This window comes from Mobula birostris, chromosome 2 (assembly GCF_030028105.1).
Source record: "Mobula birostris isolate sMobBir1 chromosome 2, sMobBir1.hap1, whole genome shotgun sequence".
NCBI lineage: Eukaryota > Metazoa > Chordata > Chondrichthyes > Myliobatiformes > Myliobatidae > Mobula > Mobula birostris.
Genome location: NC_092371.1, coordinates 98,162,541 through 98,188,471, shown reverse-complemented (window position 1 = coordinate 98,188,471; position 25,931 = coordinate 98,162,541). Strand labels below are relative to the sequence as shown.

The 25,931-nt window shown below is 44.3% G+C and overlaps 1 protein-coding gene across 2 annotated transcripts in view; it reads right to left on the bottom strand.

The window, feature by feature from the left end:
* Nucleotides 1-25,931, bottom strand: part of LOC140188944 (sialate:O-sulfotransferase 2-like) — a 328,051-nt gene that overhangs the window by 72,345 nt on the left and 229,775 nt on the right. The window contains exons 4-6 of one of the 2 annotated variants that reach the window (XM_072245602.1): nucleotides 16,666-16,787; nucleotides 7,489-7,663; nucleotides 5,868-6,032 (exon numbers count right to left, since the gene is read on the bottom strand). In XM_072245602.1, coding sequence (XP_072101703.1) covers nucleotides 5,868-6,032; nucleotides 7,489-7,663; nucleotides 16,666-16,787 — 462 coding nt within the window. The remainder of the gene's footprint in view (nucleotides 1-5,867; nucleotides 6,033-7,488; nucleotides 7,664-16,665; nucleotides 16,788-25,931) is intronic. The other variant, XM_072245610.1, reaches the window with a different exon arrangement.

The following is a 25,931-nucleotide window of genomic DNA, read 5'->3' as shown; positions in this document are numbered from 1 at the left end:
AGCTTAATGTGGATAAATGTGAGGTTATCCACTTTGGTGGAAAGAACCAGAAGGCAGATTACTATCTGAATGGTGTCAAGTTAGGAAAAGGGGAAGTACAACGAGATCTAGGTGTCCTTGTTCATCAGTCACTTATCAGTTATCAGTTTATCAGTTAGCATGCAGGTACAGTAGGCAGTGAAGAAAGCTAATGGCATGCTGGCCTTCATAACAAGGGGAATTGAGCATAGGAGCAAAGAGGTCCTTCTGCAGTTGTACAGGGCCCTGGTGAGACCACACCTGGAGTATTGTGTACAGTTTTTGTCTCAAAATTTGAGGAACGACATTCTAGCTATTGAGGGAGTGCAGCGTAGGTTCACGAGGTTAATTCCCGGGATGGCGGGACTGTCATATGTTGAAAGATTGGAGAGACTGGGCTTGTATACACTGGAATTTAGAAGGATGAGAGGGGATCTGATTGAAACATATAAGATTATTAAGGGATTGGACACGCTAGAGGCAGGAAACATGTTCCTGATGTTGGGGGAGTCCAGAACCAGAGGCCACAGTTTAAGAATGAGGGGTAGACAATTTAGAATGGAGTTGAGGAAAAACTTTTACACACAGAGGGTTGTGGTTCTGTGGAATGCTCTGCTTCAGAAGGCAGTGGAGACCAATTCTCTGGATTCTTTCAAGAAAGAGTTAGATAGAGCTCTTAAAGATAGTGGATTCAAGGGATATGGGGAGAAGGCTGGAAAAGGGTACTGATTGTGGATGATCAGCCATGATCACAGTGAATGGCGGTGCTGGCTCGAAGGGCTGAATGGCCTACTCCTGCACCTATTGTCTATTGTCTATTCAACCTTTCCCTATAATTCAGGACCTCAAGTCTCGGCAACATCCCTGTAAATTTTCTTTGCATTCTTTCAATATTATTGAAACCTTTCCTGGGGCTCGGACTGTTGGAGTACTGTGTGTTTCCTGGAATTGATTCTTTCCTGTGGGTCGGAGTACTATGTGTTTCCTGGAATTGATTCTTTCCTGTGGGTCGGAGTACTGTGTGTTTCCTGGAATTGATTATTTCCTTTGGGTCGGAGTACGGTGTGTTGCCTGGAATTGATTCTTTCCTGTGGGTCGGAGGACTGTGCACCGGAAACACTGTGGATCTCTAGTGTAGTGTTTATCACAGTGCCATTACAACGCCAGTGAAGAGTTCAATTCCTGCTGCTGGCTATAAGGAATTTGCAAGTTCTCCCCGTCATTGTGTAGGTTTCCTCTGAGTTCTCTGGTTGCCTCCCATTTCCAAAGTCATACAGATGGGTTAGGTGGCACTGGGACATTGGGCCAGAAGGGCCGGTTACCGTGCAGTATCTCTAATAAACAACCTTGCAGGCTGCCTCCCACACATCCTCGGACTATGGTGATTGTTGACTCACACAACACGTTTCACAGTATGTTTTGATGTTTCGATGAACAAGGACCATTGTCAGTTTGGAATCTCAGCTTTGACGTTCCTTTCTGGTGCCTCAGCGACCAGCAGGCGGGAGGGCTGGCTCAGAAAGTGTCAGTTTATGGATGTGAGACCCAGAAAGTATCGTCAGCCGTAATGGTAGAGGCTGAGACAATAGGGGCACTTAAAACCTCTCAGATAAACACATGGAGGTAAGAAAAATGAAAAGTTATAGGATGCGTTCAGGGGAAGCATTAGTTTGATCATGGAGCCGGTTGATATAGGTTGGTACAACATCCCGAGCTGAGGGACCAGTACTGTGCTGTACTCGTCTATGTCTGTGTAACACCTTGCTCAAATAAATACAGAGATTTTCACTGATTCTCAGTGCACAGAGGAAGCTGAGATTGAGAGGGTGGAGAGATACAAGTTCCTAAAAGTGAACATCACCAATAGTCTAATCTGGTCCAACCACAGAGACACCATGGACAAGAAAGCAAACGGCATCTCTACTTCACCAATAGTTTGACCTGGTCCAACCAGAGACACCATGAACAAGAAATTTTATCAGCATCTCTACTTCCCCAGTAGTCTGACCTGGTCCAACTACAGAATCTCCATGGACAAAATAGCAAACGGCATCTCTCCATCACCAACAGTCTGACCTGGTCTAACCACGGAGACACCATGGACCAGAAAGCAAACAGCATCTCTACTTCCCCAGTAGTCTGACCTGGTCCAACCACAGATTCACCATGGACAAGAAAGAAAATGGCATCTCTCCATCACCAACAGTCTGACCTGGTCCAACCAGAGACACCATGGACAAGAGAGCTTATCGGCACTTCTACTTCCTCAGGAGGTTTAAGAAATCTGGCAGGTCCCATTCGACCCTGAACAATTTTTACTGATGCACCATAGAAAGCATCTGGTCCAGATCCATCACAGTAACTGGTCTGCTCACAATGTCAGGAAACTGCAGGGAATTGTGAACAGAGTTAAACAGCCTCACTTCCATGGACTCTGTCCACACTTCTCAGTGCCTTGGTAAAGCAGCGGGCATAAAGACCGCACCCGCCCTGGACATCCTCTCTTCACCCCTCTCCCATCACCAAGACCCTGAAAGGACGTACCAGCAGGTTCAAGGATCTTTATGAGACTATTGAAAGGTGCCCTAGTCCAATACGATGAACTCTTGACCTCAATCAAACTCATTGTTGTCTTTGGACACTATTGTCTGCCTGCTCCACACATTCTCTGTCACAATAACACTTTATCCTGCATTCTGTTATTGTTTTCCCTCGTACGACCTCAATGTACTAATGTGATGAAAGGATCTGTGTGGATGACATGCAAAGCAAAGTTTTCACTGTACCTCCGTCCTCATGACAATAACAAATTATGGTAATTTTGACCATAAGAACATGTGATAGAGAAGCAGATTTGGGCCACTTAGCCCATTGTGTCTGCTCCACCACTTAAACGTAGCTGATGTTTTTTTCAATCCCATCCTGTCACCTTCTCCCCGTAACCTTTAACCCTCTTACCAATCAAAAGCCTATCAATCTCTGCCTTAAATACACCCAATAATTGTGCCTGAACAGCCATCTGTGGCAACAAATTCCACAGATTCGCCACCCTCTGGCTAAAGACATTCCTCCTCATCTGTGTTCTAAAGGGGCATCTTTGTGTTCTGAGAATGTGGCTTCAGATCCTAGGTTCTGCTGGTAATGGAAACACCTCCATGTCCAACCTGTCCAGACCCATCAGTAAATTCCAATGAGATATTCTCCTTTCCTCCTGAGCTCCTCAGAGTACAGGCCCAGAGACATCAAAAGCTCCATAATTTTAAACTTACTGCCTATTTAAACTAACATGTCAGAGAAATAATCCATTCAATTAAAGCAACAGGAATTCACAGACATTTTCTTCATATAATTTAGGGTGGCACGGTACCTCAGTGCCAGTGACCTGGGGGTGTAATGTCACCCACTGATGCAGAATGTCACCCGTCCTGTCCCGTAATCTGCATCCTGCTGTCTTTGGAGGCCTCCAGTGAGGTTTCTATGCTCTGCCTTCTCATCAATAGGCAATGCTGGCAGCACACTCACTTCAGCACCCCTGTCACCCAGGAATTGTTGCCTTGAAAGGGTGTCCATAATGAACAGTAGGTGACCCTGGCAGCTGGAACCCACTGTGTTCACAGACTTCTGATGTCGAAGCTGCAAGGCAGTCGGTACTTCATAGCATTCGTACCAAAGTGAGCACACGCCCGGCGTCATCTGTTTCAGAGTCGTGAATGTCCTTATGTTGGGGGCTTTGCTCTCCAGGCCTGTTGGCGTAGAGAGAGGAGGAGGAATGATGCACTGCTGCCTCGCTGAGTCTAGACTATCAGTCATTTTAGCAACCTCCCTGTAGTCCAGCACAGGTGAAATCCCGAGGGCTATGGGACTGGATCAGGCATTTGCTGCAAGATGAGTTCTTTAAAAATTAAACAAAGATGTTGATTTCTCAGGAGAGACAGCATCTGGTCCATTAGCTCCGAAGGCCTAGCATCGCTGAGACCGGATAAAAGGAGCAACTGTTTGGTGCATTCAGACTCTGAAAGTCCAAAAGGTGAGTTTTCAGCTATCGTTATTTATCGTGTTCAGGCAGGTGTCCAAGCAGACTTACAACTCTCACAGCCGTGGAAATGTTGGGCGATGTTATCACATAGTAGAATTTGGTGTTTTTGGTGGTGGTTTCTCACTGAGAAAACTGGGCCTCAGCTTGTACAAACCAAGTGATGGGGTTTTGCTCCCAAAACTCCGACAGTTTCAAAGTGATTGCATTGGCCAACATGTTCAATAATTCTGGAATCATCCTACAGCATCAGGGTCACCAATGGTTTTTGTAATTAAATTAAGTGAGGTGTTTTATGTTTAATGAAAACCGTAACACATTCCACTGAGCTTCAAAACCTAAACATAAAAGCGCACTAAAGTTTTTTATGTAACAACGTCATCTCATCAGACCAGCCCCTTAAAGTGAAACCCCAACTAAATGTTGGTGGTTGTGAATTATGTACATTCCACCAATTACATTGCCCTACAACGATCTCCCACAAAGCCCCTTTTCATTGGAATCCCTTGCGGACCTGAGCTAAGGGGGAAGGTTGAATGCTAGGACTTTGTTCACTAGAGTGTAGGAGAATGAGAGGGGTATCAGTAGGGTAAATACAAGCAAGTGATCTTCCACTGAGGTTGGGTGAATCTATAACTGGAGGTCACGTGTTATGAGTGAAAGGGGAACATCTTCACTCAGTGGGTGGTGAGGGTGTACAGCCAGCTGCCAGTGGAAATGGCAGATGAGGGTTCAATGTCAACACAGGAGAAATTTGGATAGGTACATGGATGGGGGGGTGTCTGGAGGGCCATGGTCTGGGTGCAGGTCAATGGGATGAGGCAGATTAATGGTTTGTCACAGACTAGATGAGCCAAAGGGTCTGCAGCGTTTGGTGACTCTTTGGAACGACGACAAACGGCAGGAGAGAAACAAAATGGGCCTTGCCCAATTTAATTAACTGATGGTGTAATGGCAACAAACAACACTAGACACAGGGATTGAGAGAATGGCAGAGAGCAAAGAAAGAGAGAAAGAGAGAGAGTGAGAAAGAGAGCGAGAGAGAGAGAGAGAGAGAGAATGTGGGGGGAGAGAGAGAGAGGGGGAGAGACTGGGACAGAGCGAGGAGGGGAGGGGGAGAGAGAGAGAGAGAGGGAATGTGGGAGGGAGAGAGTGGGAGAGAGTGAGCAGGGGAGGGGAAGAAAGAGATGTGGGGAGAGAAAGAGAGAGAGGAAGGGAGGGGAAGATAGAGAGGGAAAAGAGACTGAGAGGAGAGAGAGAAGGAGAAACAGAGGGACAGAGAGAGAGGGAAAGGAGAGGGGGAGCACAGATGAGAAAAAAGAGAGCAAGGAGAGAGTCAGAGAAAGAGAGGAAAGGAGAGAGAGCAAGAGGAGAGAGAGGGAGGAAGAGATAGGGAGAGAGAGGGGGGAGTAAGATCTAGAGATAGAAATAGAAAGAGAGAGATTGAGAAAGAGTGAGAGAGAGAGAGGGAGGAACAGAGCAAGACAGCGAGAGATGTGGAGGGGTGGGTGGAGAGTTCCAGAAGACAGGAACACAGAAGGTACGGTTGCCAATGGTGAAACAATGGACATCAGGGATAAGCTGCTTGCTGTGACAGAGGCCATTCAACCCAGCCAGTCCATGCCAGCTCCTGGTCGACCAATTCCATCGTTAGTAGCACAGCAGTGACCATATGCCAACAATGATTTTGGTTTAAGCTTCTTCTGCGTCGGGTCTCAGACTCCTGTCCGGAGACTCCTGCTGGGCCTTGAACCCGAGCTCTACATCCATCTCAGACAAAGCCTCTGGTGCTGCTGTATTTTTCCAAGGATCCTACCTTTGTTGTAGAGAGAGCCATCAAAGTAATAGCTGCCCGTGTAGTAGCCTGTGGTGAGCTCCATCAGGTGTCGGCCCCACGTGTTCCCCGCTCCCGGGAAGCTGGCCAAGGCCACAAGGCGTTTTGAGCGTACGGGCAGAAACCGCCGATCCATGCAACGGTTATCTGTAAGAACAATCAGACATTCACTGAAGCATTAGGCATCGAGCAGGTGGACCATTTGGTCAAGAGTCCAGTCCTTTCAGTAAGATCACAAGAAAGAAGGATCTCAGCAAGTGACGGCCATCTGTTGGGGGGGGGGGGGGAAGGAATTGTCAACAAAAGACAGGTCCTGGTGCAGGGTGTTAATCCTAAACATTGGCAATTCCTTTTCCCCCACAGATGCTGCTCGGCCCTCTGACTTGTCCTCATAGCTTGTTTTATTGCTCCAGATTCGAGCATCTCCATTTCTGAGACTGAACCTTATCCAAAACCCTGCCTGATCCTATAGCCCCAGTTCCCTTTGTCCATCTCCCAATCCATGAATATCCTCAACTACTGATCATTCACAGCTCTTTGGAAGAAACACTTGCACCCTGTCTTGAGTGAAGAGGTTTCTCCTCTCACATCCAAGTGGCTGATGTCTTATCTTAAACCCGAACCTTCTGGCCCAGACTCTCCACCTGGGACAGCAGTATCCTGTCAATCCTGTCCAGAATCCCACCCATATGAGCTCACATTGTACAACACACACTTGTTGTTTGTAACACAACCTACGCATTGTGACATGGCATATTGAGCAGATAAATTCCCTCCATGGTTACAACAATATCTGCGCTGAAATCAACACTGCACTGGCTATAAAGCACAAGGTGCTATGGAAATGCCTTTTCTCTTTTTCTCGTTGTGTGTGTGTGTGTGTGTGTGTGTGTGTGTGTGTGTGTGTGTGTGTGTGTGTGTGCATGTTATCAAGTTATCAATCTAATTGCAGGAAAACTCCAATATAACTTGGTAACTGCTGGACACAAGGATGATAGAAAATGGAGACTATGTGGGAGGGAAGGGCGAGATTGATCTTGGAGTAGATTATTAGGTCAGCACAACATCATGGACCAAAGGACCTGTACTGTGCTGTAATGCTCTATGTCCTTTGGTAAAAAAACTTGCCAAGTTATTATCTGCCACAGCAATTTGAATGCAGAGGAATGTAAGAAGCTGCAGAGGATAGTGAATTCAGCCCAATGCATCACAGACACATCCCTTCTCCCTGTTCAAAGTATCTCATGAGACATAGCCCCAAGTAGGCAACCATATCCTCAAAGATCCCCACATCTGCTCCATGCCATCTTCTCACAGCTACCATTGAGCAACAGGTACAAAAGCCTGAAGTCTCAGAAAGTTCAAGAACAGCTTCTTCCCCACAACCATTCTGTTCTTGAACCAACCTGCACCTTCCTAATCACCAGCTCATTATGGCCATTGCAATGCAATGGGCTTTCATTTCTGTTCAAATTGAGTTGCTTCTCTATAATTTATGTGTTCCTTGTCAATTTTGTGTCTCTAATGCTGCTCTGAGTAATGCACCTGTGTACAATGTACTTGTGCATACAGGAATAAACTGGCCTTTGATTTTACACCCTACCTTGCACTTGGGTTTGATAAACAACGTAGTACTCCACATTCCCGCAGTGCTCGTATTCCTCACCGGTGCATTTCTGGGCACACAGGTGCTCGTCCTCTGGGGCATGCAGTGTGAAATGCATGGTAGGAAAACCACAGTGACACATTACGCCTCCCAGCACAGCCAGCGTGTACTCCTGCAGAGAGAGAAGGCCACTGTACTTCAGCACAAAACAAAACCCTTATTTAAGAAAAAAAACTTCTTTGCATAAACACATCACTGTAGATTGAATCCTGAGACTGAGAACGTAGAACAGTATAGCACAAGAATGGGCCTTGGGCCCGTGACGCTGTGCTGAACTAATTAAACTAGTAATTAAAAGATTAACTAAACTAATCTCTCTGCCTGCACAATGGCCGTATCCATCAATACTTTGCACATTCATGAGCCTCCTAAACTCTATTGTATTTGCTTCCACTACCACCCCTGGTAGTGCATTCCAAGCACGCGCCATTCTCTGTAAAAACTGGCCCCGCTTTTGAAGTTACTCCCCTTCTCAGTTTAAATGCATACCCTCTAATTGGAAAGGATTTGACCGTGGGGAAAAAGTGGTACAGACTATTCTACTCTATCTCTGCTTCTCAAGGTCTTATCCAAGTCTATCAGGTTGCCACTCAGTCGCTGTGGCCACAGAAAAAACAAACCCAGTCTGTCCAAACTCTTTTTACATTTCATGCCCTCTAATCCGGACAGTATTCTGGTGAACCTCTTCTGCACCCTCTCCAAATCCTCCGCACCCTTCCTTTCATGAGATGAACAGAATTGGACATAATACTGAGGAAGTGGCCTGGCTACAGTTTTATAAAGCTGCAATGTACAGTATCCTCCTGACTTGTATTTGTGCTGCAGTAGTTAAGTTTCCAAACCGTTAATCTGAGTCCGAAATTCAATGTCAATCTATACAAGTAACTAAATAAATCTAATTAATAGAGCTATTACTGACAGAGGTAAAGTTGAAACTTAAAAAGAAAGACACTTCAGACTCGTTAAAGACCTTTACAGAAAGAAATCTGTCACTCTTACCCAATTTAGCCCATATGTGACTCCAATGCCCTGACTGTTTCCACAATGTTTCCTCAATACATTGAGACTTATGGATGGACGGCCAAAAGCAGAAGGTTTATAAACAAGACAACACACTAATTGCTGACACCTGAGACTGGAAGGCAGGCTACTTGTGACACAGTTACATTGATTGAGAACTAAACATCCTAATTAGATATTACATCACAATACAAACACATAGGCAGACATGGAGAAAATTGCATGTTTCACACTGAATGTACATCACGGGGATGGAAATAAATTCAGGTTTGTCCACTTCCTGTTCATGAATAAAGTGAAAAAGTATGTTTTATGGTTCCCTCATCCAAGAAGAAATTCTCAAAGATTTCTGTTTCTTCCCTGGGATTTTTATGTGATCCCTCTTATTCCAAACTTTATTCCGTCTCTGAAAAGTGGAACTCCAAGGTCATCCCACTGCTTGAAGGATGTAGACGAGATTTACCGGGATGTTGCCAGGATTAGCGCTCAAGTGCTGTAAGGAGAGGTTCTGCAGGTTATGTTGGCACTGGAAGCTTGGCGACACTTGCAGGCTGCCCCCAGCGCATCCTCGGACTGTATGCTTTAATGTTTCAGCGTACTTGTGACGAATAAAAGTAACCTTTATCATTATCTTTACACGGCAATGTTCCGACAAGAACTGTCTTTTGTTATTCAAATAACAAGCCATAGGTGACAAAGGACATTAAGGACATCCTGAACGCTAAAAAGAGGGCGTTTAGAGATGGAAATAGGGAGGAGCTGAGGGCAATACAGAGTGACCTGAAAGCCAGGATCAGGGAGGCTAAAGACAGGTACAGGAGGAAGCTTGAGTGGAAACTCCAGCAGAACAACATGAGAGAGGTCTGGAGGGGGATGAGGACCATCACTGGGTTCCGGCAAACTAGCAACAGAGGAGTGGAAGGCAGTGTGGAAAGGGCCAATGGACTTAACCTGTTCTTTAACAGATTTGACATTGTGACCCCTGCCCATCCCACACATGAGCCATTTGTGGTCGGCCCCCAACCAACACATATTTCACTCTCCCCTCCTACACCTCCTCACAGTCCCCCACCCTGCTCTCATGACTATACCACTTCGCCACACGAAACCACTACAGTGGGCTTCACAGCTCTACAGGTGAGAAGACAACTGAAACGTCTCAACCCAAGCAAGGCTGCAGGACCAGATGGTGTCAGTACCAGGGTGCTCAAAGCCTGTGCCCCTCAGCTATGTGGAGCACTTTGCCATGTATTCAACCTGAGTCTGAGGCTCCGGAGGGTTCCTGTATTGTGGAAGACATCCTGCCTCGTCCCTGTGCCGAAGACGCCGCGCCCCAGCAGCCTCAATGACTACAGACCAGTGGCATTAACCTCCCACATCATGAAGACCCTGGAGAGACTTGTTCTGGAGCTGCTCCGGCCTATGGTCAGGCCACACTTAGATCCCCTCCAGTTCGCCTACCAGCACCGACTAGGAGTCGAGGATGCCATCGTCTTCCTGCTGAACCATGTCTATGCCCACCTTGACAAGCCAGCGAGCACTGTGAGGGTCATGTTTTTTGACTTCTTCAGTGCGTTCAACACCATCTGCCCTGCTCTGCTGGGGGAGAAGCTGACAGCGATGCAGGTGGATGCTTCCCTGGTGTCATGGATTCTTGATTACATGCCTGGCAGACCACAGTACGTGTGCTTGCAACACTGTGTGTCCGACAGAGTGATCAGCAGCACTGGGGCTCCACAGGGGACTGCCTTGTCTCCCTTTCTCTTCACCATTTACACCTTGGACTTCAACTACTGCACAGAGTCCTGTCATCTTCAGAAGTTTTCGGATGACTCTGCCATAGTTGGATGCATCAGCAAGGGAGATGAGGCTGAGTACAGGGCTACGGTGGGAAACTTTGTCATATGGTGTGAGCAGAATTATCTGCAGCTTAATGTGAAAAAGACTAAGGAGCTGATGGTAGACCTGAGGAGAGCTAAGGTACTGGTGACCCCTGTTTCCATCCGGGGGGTCAGTGTGGACATGGTGGAGGATTACAAATAGCTGGAGATATGAATTGACAATAAACTGGACTGGTCAAAGAACACTGAGGCTGTCTACAAGAAGGGCCAGAGCCGTCTCTATTTCCTGAGGAGACTGAGGTCCTTTAACACCTGCCGGATGATGCTGAGGATGTTCTACGAGTCTGTGGTGGCCAGTACTATCATGTTTGCTGTTGTGTGCTGGGGCAGCAGGCTGAGGGTAGCAGACACCAACAGAATCAACAAACTCATTCGTAAGGCCAGTGATGTTGTGGGGATGGAACTGGACTCTCTCACGGTGGTGTCTGAAAAGAGGATGCTGTCTAAGTTGCATACCATCTTGGTCAATGTCTCCCATCCACTACATATTGTACTGGGTGGGCACAGGAGTACATTCAGCCAGAGACTCATTCCACCGAGATGCAGCACAGAGCGTCATAGGAAGTCATTCCTGCCTGTGGCCATCAAACTTTACAACTCCTCCCTTGGAGGGTCAGACATCCTGATCCAATAGGCTGGTCCTGGACTTATTTCATAATTTACTGGCATAATTTATATATTACTATTTAACTATTTATGGTTCTATTACTATTTATTATTTATGGAGCAACTGTAACAAAAATCAATTTCCCCCGGGATTAATAAAGTATGACTATAACTATGACTATGACGGCACCAAGCTGGCTGGAAAAGAAATGAGGAGCCGTGGGAGAACCATTCACAGTGAGTTTATTATCAAAATTGGGATATGTCACCAAATGGTACCTGAGAGTAATTTTCTTGTGGGCACTCACAATCGAACAAAGAAATAAAAACTGCTCACAAACACAGGTAGACGACCAATGTGCAAAACAAGACAAAATGTGTGATTTCAAAAAAAGAAACAAATAACAATAACAACATATAAGTAAATAAATAAATAAGAAATACTGAGTACATGAGTTGTAGAGACCTTGAAAGTGAGTCCATAGGTTGTGGAATCAGTTCAGAGTTGAGGTGAGTGAAATTGTCTCCACTGGATCAGAAAGCTGTCAGCTGGTGGGTAATAACTGTTCCCGAACCTGGTCATTTGGGACCTAAGCTTTCTGCAGCTCCAATGGACAAGCAAGACCCCATCACAATACCTGAAGAAAAATCAGGGAAACGTATGCCAGATACATCACTTCCTGTGAAACTCAGATGCCAAACATTGTCCATTTACACAGTTTGCTGTTTGTGGGAGCTTTCTGTGTATCCAAAGTTCATACAGCACAACTGCGGGCAGCACGGGGGGTGGGGGGCAACTAGTAGAGCCAGAACTTCACATCTCCAGCAGTCCAGTTTCAATGCCAGCCTTTGGTTCCCACTGTGGCCACGTGGGTTTCTCACACAGATCAATGATGAGCGGGTTAATGGATGTAAATTGTTCCCAGTGTGCAGGTGGGTGATCGAATCTGGGGTAATTCATTGTCCATTGTAAATTGTTCCCAGTGTGTAGGTGGGTGATCGAATCTGGGGTAATTCATTGTCCATTGTAAATTGTTCCCAGTGTGTAGGTGGGTGATGGAATCTCCGGGTAATTCATTGTCCATTGTAAATTTCTCCCAGTGTGCAGGTGGGTGATCAAATCTGGGGTAATTCATTGTCCATTGTAAATTGTTCCCAGTGTGCAGGTGGGTGATCGGAGCTGGGGTAATTCATTGTCCATTGTAAATTGTTCCCAGTGTGCAGGTGGGTGATCGGAGCTGGGGTAATTCATTGTCCATTGTAAATTGTTCCCAGTGTGCAGGTGGGTGATCGAATCTGGGGTAATTCATTGTCCATTGTAAATTGTTCCCAGTGTGCAGGTGGGTGACCGAATCTGGGGTAATTCATTGTCCATTGTAAATTGTTCCCAGTGTGCAGGTGGGTGATCGAATCTGGGGTAATTCATTGTCCATTGTAAATTGTTCCCAGTGTGCAGGTGGGTGATCAAATCTGGGGTAATTCATTGTCCATTGTAAATTGTTCCCAGTGTGTAGGTGGGTGATGGAATCTCCGGGTAATTCATTGTCCATTGTAAATTGTTCCCAGTGTGCAGGTGGGTGATCGAATCTGGGGTAATTCATTGTCCATTGTAAATTGTTCCCAGTGTGCAGGTGGGTGATCGAATCTGGGGTAATTCATTGTCCATTGTAAATTGTTCCCAGTGTGCAGGTGGGTGATCAAATCTGGGGTAATTCATTGTCCATTGTAAATTGTTCCCAGTGTGTAGGTGGGTGATGGAATCTCCGGGTAATTCATTGTCCATTGTAAATTGTTCCCAGTGTGCAGGTGGGTGATCGAATCTGGGGTAATTCATTGTCCATTGTAAATTGTTCCCAGTGTGCAGGTGGGTGATCGATGTCAATGTGGGGAGTATAAAATACTTTGTGTTGGCTTACTGTTTGTATTGTCCGTGTTACTCAGAATTAGGGTAAAATAGGTTTTTGATATTGGCGTTACTCAGTGGACAAGGGGATTTGTTTCTGTACTGTAAAGTTATGTCTGTGTGACAGCAGCTGAACTGCAAGAGTCTCGGAACATCCTGGGATCACCCTCAGTCGACACACTTATTTCTCTTTTAACAAGACAGGTTCACTTTATTTCAACAGGAGGGTGTTTCCAACACAAACCCATTATTATCTAAATGTAATATTCCATAAAACAAAGGTAAAAATCAATAGAATTTAAAAGCTGTATGGACAGCTGCATGGCAAATTGATTTCAAATTTTTGAAGTAGAAATACAATTGGAGCATTAGTTGTTTTGCCTGTATCCGATTACTGGCTGAGAGAGTGGGATGAATCATCACTTAGTGTGATTGCTTCACTTGGCTGAGCACATCTCCAATTAAGGACAGAGTAACAGGACGGTTAAGATAGTGGACAAGTATCAAGAGACTTGCATTGTTCGGTTCAAAGCCTGTCAGGGTAGCAGAAGAATTATAATTCAAGCAATTGAATAAATCTGGATCACCCCGTCTAGTACGGAGAGGCTGCAACACAGGATCAGAAAAAGCTGCAGGAAGTTGTAAACTCAGTCAGATCCATCACGGGCACCAACCTCCCCGGCATCGAGGACACCTTCAAAAGGCAATGCCTCAAAAAGGTGGCATCCATCATTAAGGACCCCCATCGCCCAGGACATGCCCTTTTCTCATTGCCACCATAAGGAGGGGGTACAGGAGACTGAAGATGCACACTCAACATTTCAGGAGCAGCTCCTTGTTCTCCACCATCAGATTGCTGAATGGATAATGAGCCCATGTACACCACCTTACTATTTTTCACTCTCTTTTTGCACTACTTTTATATATATAATATACATAGTTCTTTTTTATAGGCATCCGTTAGTCTCGTGAGACCATGGATTTGCACCTTGGAAGGTTCCCAGGGCACAGGTCTGGGCAAGGTTGTATGGAAGACCGGCAGTTGCCCATGCTGCAAGTCTCCCCTCTCCATGCCACCGATGTTGTCCAAGGGAAGGGTATTAGGACCCATACAGCTTGGCACTGGTGTCGTCACAGAGCAATGTGTGGTTAAGTGCCTTGCTCAAGGACACAACACGCTGCCTCAGCTGAGGCTCGAACTAGCAACCATCAGATCACTAGACCAATGCCTTAGCTACTTGGCCACACGCCAACACACAATATACCTCTTATTGTAATTTTTTATTACTATGTATTGCACTGTACTGCTGCCACAAAACAACAAATTTCATAACATTTGCCAGTGCTATTAAACCTGATTCTGGTTCTGAATCTTTTCTAAAAAAGGTAAGTTTGGTGTCCATGAAACTTTCAGACTGTTGTCAACAACCTCTTGATTCCTGTGCATGGGCTTGGTGGTAGGAAATCAAAGCGCTTTGATGTTCAGAGGTTCTGAAAGGTGCAAAAGGAAAGCAAGTCTTTCTTCATAAGTATTATGTGCTGCTGGGGACCGATGTTAATCACACTTCAGGCTCAGGCAGTGACTTACAGCATGGTATCTCCAAGAATTGAAATAAGAAGGTGTTACATCAAATCACACCAACATCTAAAGACTCGTGAGCAGAAACCAGTGTAGGTAAAATTTGATGACCAATAGGTGCATAGAAGATCCAATGTCATCTGTAGATATGATGGGGGAAGAATAGTCCTCCTTTTCACCATGTTTCTACCTTCATAATTATCCGATCCGCATGCATCACGGCTCAGTGATGGACGTTAGAAACACCTGATCCGCATGCATCACGGCTCAGTGATGGACGTTAGAAACACCCGATCCACATGCATCACGGCTCAGTGATCGACAATAGAAACATCCGATCCACATGCATCACGGCTCAGAGATGGACCACGGAAACATCCGATTCACATATATCACAGCTTGCCGATGTACTTTAGAAAGCATCAGGTCCACATACATCAGAGCTTGGGTTAGCACCTGCTCTGCCCAAGACCGGAATAAACTGCAGAAAGTTGTGAACACAGCTGAGCACATCATGAAATCCAACTCCTCCTCCATGGACTCTCTCCAAACTTCTTGCAGTCTCGGTAAAGCAGCCAACACAATCAACAATTGTACCCACCATGGGCAATATTCTATCTTCTCCCACCTCCCATTGCACAGATACAAAAGTCTAAAAACACACACCACCAAGCTCAAAGACAAATTCAATCCCACTGTTGTAAGACGATTGAACAGTACATTAAGATGGGTTCTTGACCTCATTATGACCTTGCCCCTTATTGTCTGTCTGCAATGCACTTTCTGTGTAGTAGGCATTCTGCTGTTGTCTTCCCTCTAGTTGTCTTCACTGATGAGATGAAATTATCTATATGGATGACACACAAAACTCAGTTTTTCACTCGACCTCAGTACAAGTGATAAAAATAAACCAATTTACCAGCTGAAGTAATCCTATTCCAGGGTGCACCGTGCAATTTTTCTGATGGGACATCCTTAGTCAGGAGGACCAGGAACCAGCTCCACAAGGCAGTAAGACATAGGAGTAGAATTAGGCCATTTGGCCCATTGAGTCTATTCCTGTATAGTCAGGAGGACCAGGAACCAGCTCCACAAGGCAATAAGACATAGGAGCAGAATTAGGCCATTCAGCCCATTGAGTCTGCTTTGCCATTCTATCACAACGAAATTACTTTCTGTTTCAATCCCATTCTCCTGCCTTCTCCCCGTAACCTCTGACTGCTTTACTAATCAAGAACCAATCAGCCTCCGCTTTAAATTTCCCCAATGACCTGGTCTCCACAGCTGTCCATGACAGTGAATTCCACAGATTCACCACCCTCTGGCTAAAGGTCAGTTCTGACTGTGATACCAGTCAAATTAATCCTCAACTGCCTGCACATTGTCAGTGTCCCTCCATTCCCAGCCTGTTTATGTATCTGTCTAAATTATCTTAAATATTGCCATCGTACCTGTATTTCAAACACTTTCCCTGATGGTGTACTCTAGTCCCCTCCCAAACTCCATGTTAGTAAAACTTCCCTTACACACAGAATCACAGAACACGCCCTTTTGTGTATCTAGTCCATGACAAACTGTTATTCTTCCTAGTCCCATCGACCTGCTTGTGGACCATAACCATCCATAACCCTCCCAGTTATTTACCTATCCAAGCTTCTCTTAATTTCACTTCGAACCTACATTCACCACTTCCGGTTGGAGATTGTTCCGCACCACCCTCTGAATGAAGAAATTCCAATTTAGGTTCCCAATAAAGCTTAAACTTTCCTCCTCTCACCTTAAACCTATGTCCCTTAGTGTTTGACATTTCTACACTGGGAAAAGGACTCTGACTGTTGCCCTACGTACGTCTTTCAAGCATCTATCAGGTCTCCCCTTGTCAGCTGTCTTCTATCAGGTCTCCCCTTTTCATCTGTCTTCTATCAGGTCTCCCCTTGGCATTTGTCTCCTCTTGTCATCTGACACTCCAGAGAAAACAATCCAAGTTTGTCCAGACTTTCCTTTTGCCTTTTCATTTCAGAACAATGACAGCAATACCGAGAGTTTCAATGCCAAATCCTTCAGTAGGTATCTACTCCAGTGTAAATTAGTGGGTGGTAAGTTACCTTCTCGGTGCAGTGGTCCACACATTTATGCACGGACATGTTCAGCAGGATGGTGCTGGTGGGCAGGGTGAGGGAAACGTTCGCTGGTCTTTTGAAACATCCTCGGAACAAGGCACTGCCATCTGGAACCAGACATCAAAGAAGATGGGAAGTCAGAGTGAACATTATACACTCTCTTTTGTGAAGGCATGTGTCTAATGGTTAATAATCTCAAGATCACACCACCAGGTCCAGGAACAGTTATTATCCTATCAACATCAGACTCCTGAACTTCACTCCCCTCAACACTGAACAGATTCCATAGCCTATGGACTCACTTTCAAGGGCTCGACATCTCATGTTCTCAGTGTTATTTAATTATTGAGCAAATGGTGTGGAGTAGGCCCTTCTGCCCTTCTGGCCATGCTGTCCCAGTAACCTCAACAACCCCAATTAACCCGAATCTAATCGTAGGGCAATTTATAATGACCAATTAAGCTACACAGTACAACTTTGAACTGCAATAGGAAACCAGTGCAGACAGGAAAAACCACACATTATACAGGGAGAATGTACAGAGACTCCTTACGTACAGTGCTGGAATTGAACTGTAGTGCTATTACAGCCAAACATTGAGTAGTCTCCCATACAGTTCCTCTACTGAACTCTCAACATGCAAATACCAGATACCAAATGACTCCAGCAGTAGAAATACTTCTATAGGACAAAACAATGATGTCAGGAGGGGGTGTCACACCCAAAAGATGAGTCATTGCAAGAGAAATCAACAAGACCATAAATGCAGAATTAGAGCAATCAGACCATTGAGTCTACTTTGCCATTTGAACATGTCTTATTTAATTTCCCTCTCAATCCCATTCTCCTGCCTTCTCCCTGTGTCACTGATGCTATCACTAAACAAGTAGCGGTTAACCTCTGCTTTAAGTTGGTGCGGAAGAGATTTACCAGGATGCTGTCTGGACTAGACAGCATGTCTAATCAAGATAGGTTGAGTGAGCTGGGGCTTTTCTGTTTGGAACAGAGGGAGATGAGAGATGACCTGATAGAGGTGTACAAAATGATATGTGGCATAGATTGAGTGGACAACCAGAGAGTTTATCTCAGTGCAGAAATAGCGAATACAAGGGGGTATAACTTTAAGGGCATTGGGGGAAGACAGAGGTGGGGTTTTTACATCAAGTAGTGGGTGTGTGAGATGCCCTGCCAGGGTGGTAGTAGAGGCAAATATGACAGGGGCATTTAAGAAACCTTAGGACGGCACATGGATGATATAAAAACAGAGGACTATATAAGAGGAAAGGATTAGATTGAATTTAACAACATCATGGGCTGAAGGGCCTGTACTGTGTTACAATGTTCTATGTTCTATGTTGTCTATAAACATACCTAATAACTTGGCCTCCACATTTGTCTGTGGCAATGAATTCCACCACAGTCTCATCACCCTCTAGCTACAGAAATTCCTTCTCATCTCTGTTCTAAAGGGACGAACTTCTATTCTGAGGCTGTAGCCTCTGGTCCTGGACTACCCCACCACAGGAAATATCCTCTGCATGCCCTGTTATCTAGACATTTCAATATTCAATAGCTTTCAATGAGATTCCCTCACCCCCAAATTCATTCCTCTAAACTCCAGCGAGTACAGGCCCAGAGCCATCAAACTCTCCTCATGTATTAAGTCTTTCAATCTCAGGATCATTCTTGTGAACCTTCTTTGGACCCTCTCTAATGCCAGCACATCCTTTCTCGATAAGTGGATCACAATACTCCAAGAGCGGCCTGACCAATGCTTTATAAACCTCAGTTGGAATGTTTCTGGAGTCTCTCAGCCTCTGCTGAGTAATTCTGACTGATGCTGAGCTGAAACAAATTCGGCCTGACCAATGCTTTATAAACCTCAGCTGGAATGTTTCCAGAGTCTCTCCGGCTCTGCTGAGTAACTCTGACTGATGCTGAGCTGAGACAGCAGCAAAATAAAAATGAGGACAGAAAGTTTGTGTAAAATTACAGACACAAGGGAAACCCAGAGAACCCACACAAAGTGCTGGAGAAACTCAGCAGGTCAGGCAGCATCTATGGAGAGGAATAAACAGTCAACATCTCGGTAACCCTTCATCAGGTAAAATTATAGAGGCTTCTTTAAAAATTGTTGGTTATGGCCCTAGAAGTGAAGTTGAATCTAAGCTGCTGGGAAACTGAAGAAACAACAGACAGGACGCCAAGTGGAGTGAAAGCTTTCCACTTGGTGTTAGACACAGAACTGCTTTCAATGATTTGTATTCAACAAATCGAGGTCCTCTTTCAACTCCAATTTTACCGGCTTCCCCCACTCTGTTCTGAATCAGTTTCTTTTCATTGCCATTTCACAAACCATTAACGAAATCACCGGCTATTAAACATGTAACATTCACAGGATGTGACCTCATCATCAGGAATGAATAATGAAACTCTACTACACTGTGAAATCACTGGTTATGCACTGTTCACAGAATGTAATCTCGTCATTAGGAATGAATAAAGAAACTCCACTACACTATGAAATCACTGGTTGTTAAATGTGTAACATTTGCAGAATGTGATCTCGCCATCAGGAATGAGTAATGTAACTCCACAGTGTACACCTGTAGTAACACTGCTTCAACACTTTCAAAGCAGATCATGAGCCACTCAAGCTAGATTAATGAAGATGTTCCATTTCTGCACACTGCTGTGGGGCTGATGTGCAGGCAGTATATCGGGGCAATACTATCTGTACTCAAGGTTCTGATCAAATGTGTGTCTGGACCCCACTTCAAACTCAAACTCCTCCAAACACCATCTCTCCTCCCAACCCAACACAATTCTAAACACAAACAAAGTACTGTAGGAGCTCAGCTGGGACTCAGGAGCATCAGTCCCACTGAATGGTCTCAGCCTGAAAGATCGACCATTCCTTTTCCTCTGTAAAGGCTGCCTGACCTGCTGAGCTTTTCCAGCATTCTGAGTGTGTAACTCAAGATTTCCATCATCTGCAGCATCTCCGGTGTCTATAGTTTTAAACGACAGCGGTATACGCTAAGTGGCCATTCATTAAGTACCTCCTCATAAAGTGTCCACTGAGTGTACAGCACATTCGTGGTCATCTGCTGCTGTAGCCCATCCACTGTTGTGCACAGAGGTGTTCTTCTGCACACCTCTGTTGAAATGTGTGGTTATGTGATTACTGTCGTCTTCCTTTCAGTCTGAATCAATCCAGCCACTCTCCTCTGACTTCTCTCATTAGCAAGGCATTTTTGCCCACAGAACTGCCACTGGATGTTTGTTGTTTTTTGTACAATTCTCTGTAAACTCTAGAGACTGTGCTGTGTGAACATCCCAGGAGGTCAGCAGTTTCTGAGGTACTCAAACTACCCTGTCTGGCACCAACAATCATTCTACAGTGCAAGTCACTTACATCACATTTCTTCCCCATTCTGATGGTTGGACTGAACAACAACTGAACCTCTTGACCATGTCTGCATGCTTTTATGCAGTGAGTTGCTGCCACATGACTGGCTGATTAGATATTTGCATTAACGAGCAGGTGAACAGGTGTAGCTAATAAAGTGGCCACTGAGTGTGAAGTCACAGAATCATGCTCCATAGAAACAGGCCCTTTGGCCAACTGACTCTGTTGTTCACTGTAACAACATCAAATTTACCAATAGTGAAAAATCAGTCTGTTTTACATCTTCCTCAAGGTTTTACCTGACCAATAGAAATTATAATTTGTATAGACATTGAGGGTCTCATCTCTGGAACCTGTATAGAGAATGGGGGTGGACAGAGGAGGAGAACCAGCATCTGATAAAACAAGAGGCAGCTATGTGGGCGAGTGATAGACTATGGCTGATGCATGCCTGCATCACCACCAAAAAGAATCTCGATTTTCTACAAAGCGCAGTACAAAGCATGTTACCATGCAGCATTACTGCACGGTGACATCCATAGTGCAGCAAACAGGGGGGCTCGGTAACCAATGTTTCCTCTCATTTTTAGTAGTCAGTGTGCACAAAAATCTTACGTTGTGCAAATTTTTTTCCTATGACAAAAGTAAGTGCACACCGAATGCACACACAGCACAGTTTACGTAGGTTTACAAAATATTTGACATTAAACTGCACAGAATAACAACAAAATAACATACATGTTTAAGTCACTCAGTTATTCTTTCCTCTCTCCTGTCTTTGGCATTTACCCATTCTTTGTAAACTCTATCTAGATTAATAGAACTTCCATCCAATTGATCGCTTTTATTTCTCATTAACATATCCAAATTACATTCACCTAAACGGTTTCTCAGCTTGTTTTTGAGTTGATTCATTAGGCTAAAACCTCGCTCACAGTCCACACTAGGTGCAAGAAAGGTTCCCCCAATGTCCATCAACTGTGCAAGGTCACAAAACTGTTCATTTTGAAGTACAAATGCCACCATTTGAACAAAGTTTGAAATCAGTTTGGATTTAATTTTTTCTTGCACGGAAAATTTGAAATCATTAAACTGTCTAGCTATTACAGTATTTTCAGCTGGAAAATCATGATATTTTAGACATAAGGCATTAACTTGTTCATCGCCAAATGTGAAGTCACAATCTGCAATTGCAGAGAAATCAAAAGCTGACCATCCTTGTACCTCATCTTCAGGAAACCTTTCTTCTAAGTGAACACAAAGACTATTTATAAAAGTCAACAGCGAACTTGCGATTTACTTGCCAAATGACGCTTCAAAAAGTCAAGTTTCCAAATATCATCCCACTTCTTTCCACTAGTAAATTCTCCAGCAACTTTTGCATCACAACAATACAAACAGATAACTCCAGTTTCTGAATCATACATAAATATTTCTCATTGCTGAACGTTCATAGCCTCATGAGCTTTCCGTGTAGCAGTTTCTACTATTTTGTTAAGGCATTCAACTTTAAACAAATTTACAGTTCTTTAGCACTTCACGCTCTTCGCTTCTTTTGAATTCGACATAGTGAATCAATATTTTTTTCAATAAAAACTTAGTAAGCTATCCCATCATCATCATCAGGTGCCACACCCAGTTTGAGCTTTGACTGCCATGGCCCACACACTCTTGTTTCAGGTCAAGTGGATCAATTCATTGATATTCATTTCTAGTTCTCTGGCTGCTGTCTTCATCATCATTTGTCTTTGTCTTCCTCTTGCTTTCTTCCCTTCAATCTTTCCCATAATTACTGTGCATTCTAACTCCTCTTTCCTATCACATGTCCAATGAAGTTATGTTGCCTTTTCATGATCTCGTACATTATTTCTCTTTTTGTGTTTGCTCTGTTCATGACATCCTTGTTAGATATTCGTTTCGTCCATGATATTCTTTGTATCCTCCTCAAAAACCACATCTCTGCTGCTACAATTCATTTCCTCATGTTACTAGATATTGTCCAATATTCTGAGCCATATAACATAACTGGATAGTAAGCTATCTACAGGATTTGAAACAGATCTTTGTAAACTTTATGATATGAACACTGTCTGCCAAACGTGGCTGCCGCCGTGATGCAGCTGTACAAACTGGAACAAGAAAGGTGAGGTGACGTAAATTAGTGACATGCATTGTGGTATTTGAAAACCGACTAACTAGTTAACAGAAACAGTTAGCTAAAAGATTATTTTCAGTAAGTCTAATTATTAATTACTACATTATTTTAGGTAACTAACCTTTTGTGCGCACAGTAATTTCCTTTGTGCGCTGGTTGAAAAATGTGTGTGAGTGCGCACACATGCACAGCTTAGAGGGAACATAGTCTGTAACTGGTTGTTGAAACAGCCCAGTGCATCACCGGTGCCAGCTTACCCAGCATGAGGGACATATATACAGAAAGGGACTGGAAAAATGCCCGTAGTATCATGAAGGATCCCACATCCCGCTCGTAGACTGCTTGACACACTCCCATCAGGGAGGAGGCTACGTAGCATCCACGTCAGCACCATCAGACTGAAAAGCAGTTACTTTCCCAAGCAGTAAGACTGATTAACAACTCCACCCACTAACCCACCCTCCACACCCCCACTACCACTTAATCATTTCCTATCATCTTACGTACAGACAATTCTGTGCCTAGCGTAACTTCATGGACATACAGTCAATCTATGTGAATAAGATATGTATCTTATGTTGTTATATTTACTGTTTTTATTGTATTCCTAATATTATTGTTTTTTTCTTGTTCTGCATTGGGTCCGGAGAAAACATTATTTCATTTTCCTTTACACTTGTGTACTGGAAATAACATTAAACAATCTCTGGAATTGTTGAATATTGTACCTTTCTCCAGATTTTAGTCACAAAGGGAAATTTAAAACTTATAGACGAAGAGGGTCTCATCTCCAGGCCTGACTCTGATACAGCATGGGGGTGGAATAGAGTGACAAAGGAGGAGTAAGAGCATCCGATCACGCACGGCATAGAGACGTGGGGGAGTGGCGGCGATCTGTTGATGCATGTCCCTGTCACATCAAAAAAATCCCCCTTCAATGTCTTTGGTAGCCGTTACCCACGTGACTGGACTGATTCCTCTATTGCTGTGAGCCATTCTGATATTCTGTACATTGATTGAAGGAGCTGATCATGTCATTCTAGTGACTGACTGAGTAAATGCAAATGTACGCCTCAGAGGAGAAGCAAATTACAGAAAATGATGTATTAAATAACAATCATTACCATCTACTTGAACTAAGGTATTCAGAACTAAATTACATTTCACTTAGTGTCGTGCAAACAAATTAACACGTGTGCTACTCCACACAGAGATTTATTTGAAGCTAGTATCGCTTGATTGAATTCTTGGAAAATCACAAGGTGGTCAAAATACTTTTAATACATTTGCTTTTTGTTTTATTCTGTGGTTTCTGCTCAGGTGTCAGTCCTGTCCGAGTGGGTCAGACCCTTGCTCTGCCGTGCAGATGTGGATCTTACTCCAGGAACTTGAGAGCATATGCCTGGGCTGACTGCGAGGTGCAGTTACTGAGTGAGCAGCCAGTGTTTCGGACCACTGGTTCTGAGACGCAAGTTCGAATCCCAGCACGGCAGCTGGGGACTTCAATTCAACTCGTTAAATAAATCTGGAATTGTAGTGAGTCTCAGTAACGGTGACAGTAAAACTACTGGACTGTTGTAAAAACCCATCTGGTTCTCTAATGGCTTCTGCTTTGCACTCAGGTACTCTCAGCACGCTTAGAAAGTAGCTGAATGAGCAGTTGAATCACTCAGGCATTTCAGGTTATGGGATTAGTATTGATAGTCAGTGTGAGCCTGTTGGGCCACTGGGCTTACTTCCATGTTCTATGACTCACTATGGCTCTAATTGGATGTCAGGGATGGATAACTTCCCAGCTCTTTATTGAGATACTGAATTTTCAGAGCGTGCCTGTAATGCTGACAGTCTCCAAGGTTTATTATGAATTTATTTAGAAATTCAGCGCTGAATAGGCTTTTCCAGCCCAACGAGCCACATGGTCTCGTAACCCAGCGTTTAACTCTAGCCTAGTTACAGGACAATTTACAATGACTAATTAGCCGACTAACCAGCAGGTCTTTGAATTGTGGGAGGAAACCCACACAGTTCAGGAGAGAACATACAAACTCCTTATAGACGGTGCTGGAATTGAACTCTGAACTCTGGATGCGCCAGGCTGTAACAGCATCACCCTAACCACTATGCTACCATGGCGCCCCATTTCAGGAAAGTGAGTTACCACACTTCAGGGAAAAGGCAAACAAGTTAGTCTGGAGTCAACTGCACCATGTGGAAGGTGTAAACAGTCTTCTGCTGAGATCTTCAAAGATGAGTAATAATGCACAGACCAAAAAGGGGAATTCATTTATCAGCAGTTCTAATTAAAGCTGAGTTACCAGTGTGACCTATAAAACATCTCCAGAGAAAACGTGCTGGTGAATCCATTCTCGAGAAGCAGGATGTCTTTAGTGGGAAGCTGAGATTGCTGAGAGATGGTAAGTTGTTTCCCTGGTGGAATAACACTTCACTAAACAAATATAATTGCTGTCAGGGAAGAATTTAACACACAAAACCCTTCCAGTTTCCTCGATATCCTACAATCTCCCTTTTGTAATTTAATCAAGGCGATGGAAACCAATTATGAGCTGTGCTTGTTTTGTATTCAGCTGGCAGGAAGGACCCTCTTTGAGTTCTGGAGAGATTTTTCAAAGCCTCCACATTACCACAACAATCTGCTTTACATTGTCTCCTTGGCACACTGAACTATTTCAAGGTGCTTCAGTGTAACATTATCAATCACAACAACAATAGATCAAGCAAAATAAGGAGGTAATGACCCATCTGGAACAACCTCAGTCAAAGAGGTAAGTTTGTGTAAGTATGCTCAGCGACCACTTTATTAGAGGTTCCTCCTGTAGGTAATAAAGTAGCCGCTGAATGTATGTTCATGGTCTTCTGCTGCTGTAGCCCGTCCACTTTCAGGTTCAGGAAATGTGTTGAGTTCAGAGATGTTCTTCTGCACACAACTGTTGTAATGCATGGTTATTTGAGTTCCTGTCACCTTCCTGTCAGCTTGAACCAGTCTGGCCATTCTCCTCGGATCTCTCTAATGAACAAGGCATTTTCACCCACGGAACTGCCACGCACTGGATGCCTTTTTTGTTTTTCTGTGTAAACTCTAGAGGTTGTTGTGCGTGAAAATCACAAGAGATCAGCAGTTTCTGAGATACTCAGATACACGCAGTATGGCACCAACAGTCATCCCATGGTCAAAGTCACTGAGATCACATTTCTTCTGATCATCGACTGAACATCTTGACCATGCCTGCGTGCTTTTATGCATGGACCTACTGCCATCGATTGGTTGATTAGATATTTGCATGAACAAGCAGGCGTACAGGTGTACCTAATAAAGTGGCCACTGGGTGTATTTCATTCAAACAAGAGGAGAGAGAAGCAGAGGGGTTAAAAGACAGAATTCAGGATGTCAGGATCCAGCCAGCTGAGGGCATGGCTGTCAATATTGGATTAAAGATTGGAGACCTGTCGCATCAGGAATTAAAGATGTAAGGGAGGGTCTAGTGCTGGTTGGGGAGTTTACAGAGAGAGGGGAGAGGGTCATATCACTGAAAATGCACGTGAGAATTTTAATGCTGAGTTACTCGGGCGGCGTATTGACCTAGTGGTTAGCACAATGTTTTACAGTGTCAGCGATCCAGGTTCAATCCCATCGCTGTCTGTAAGGAGTTTGCATGCTCTCCCCAT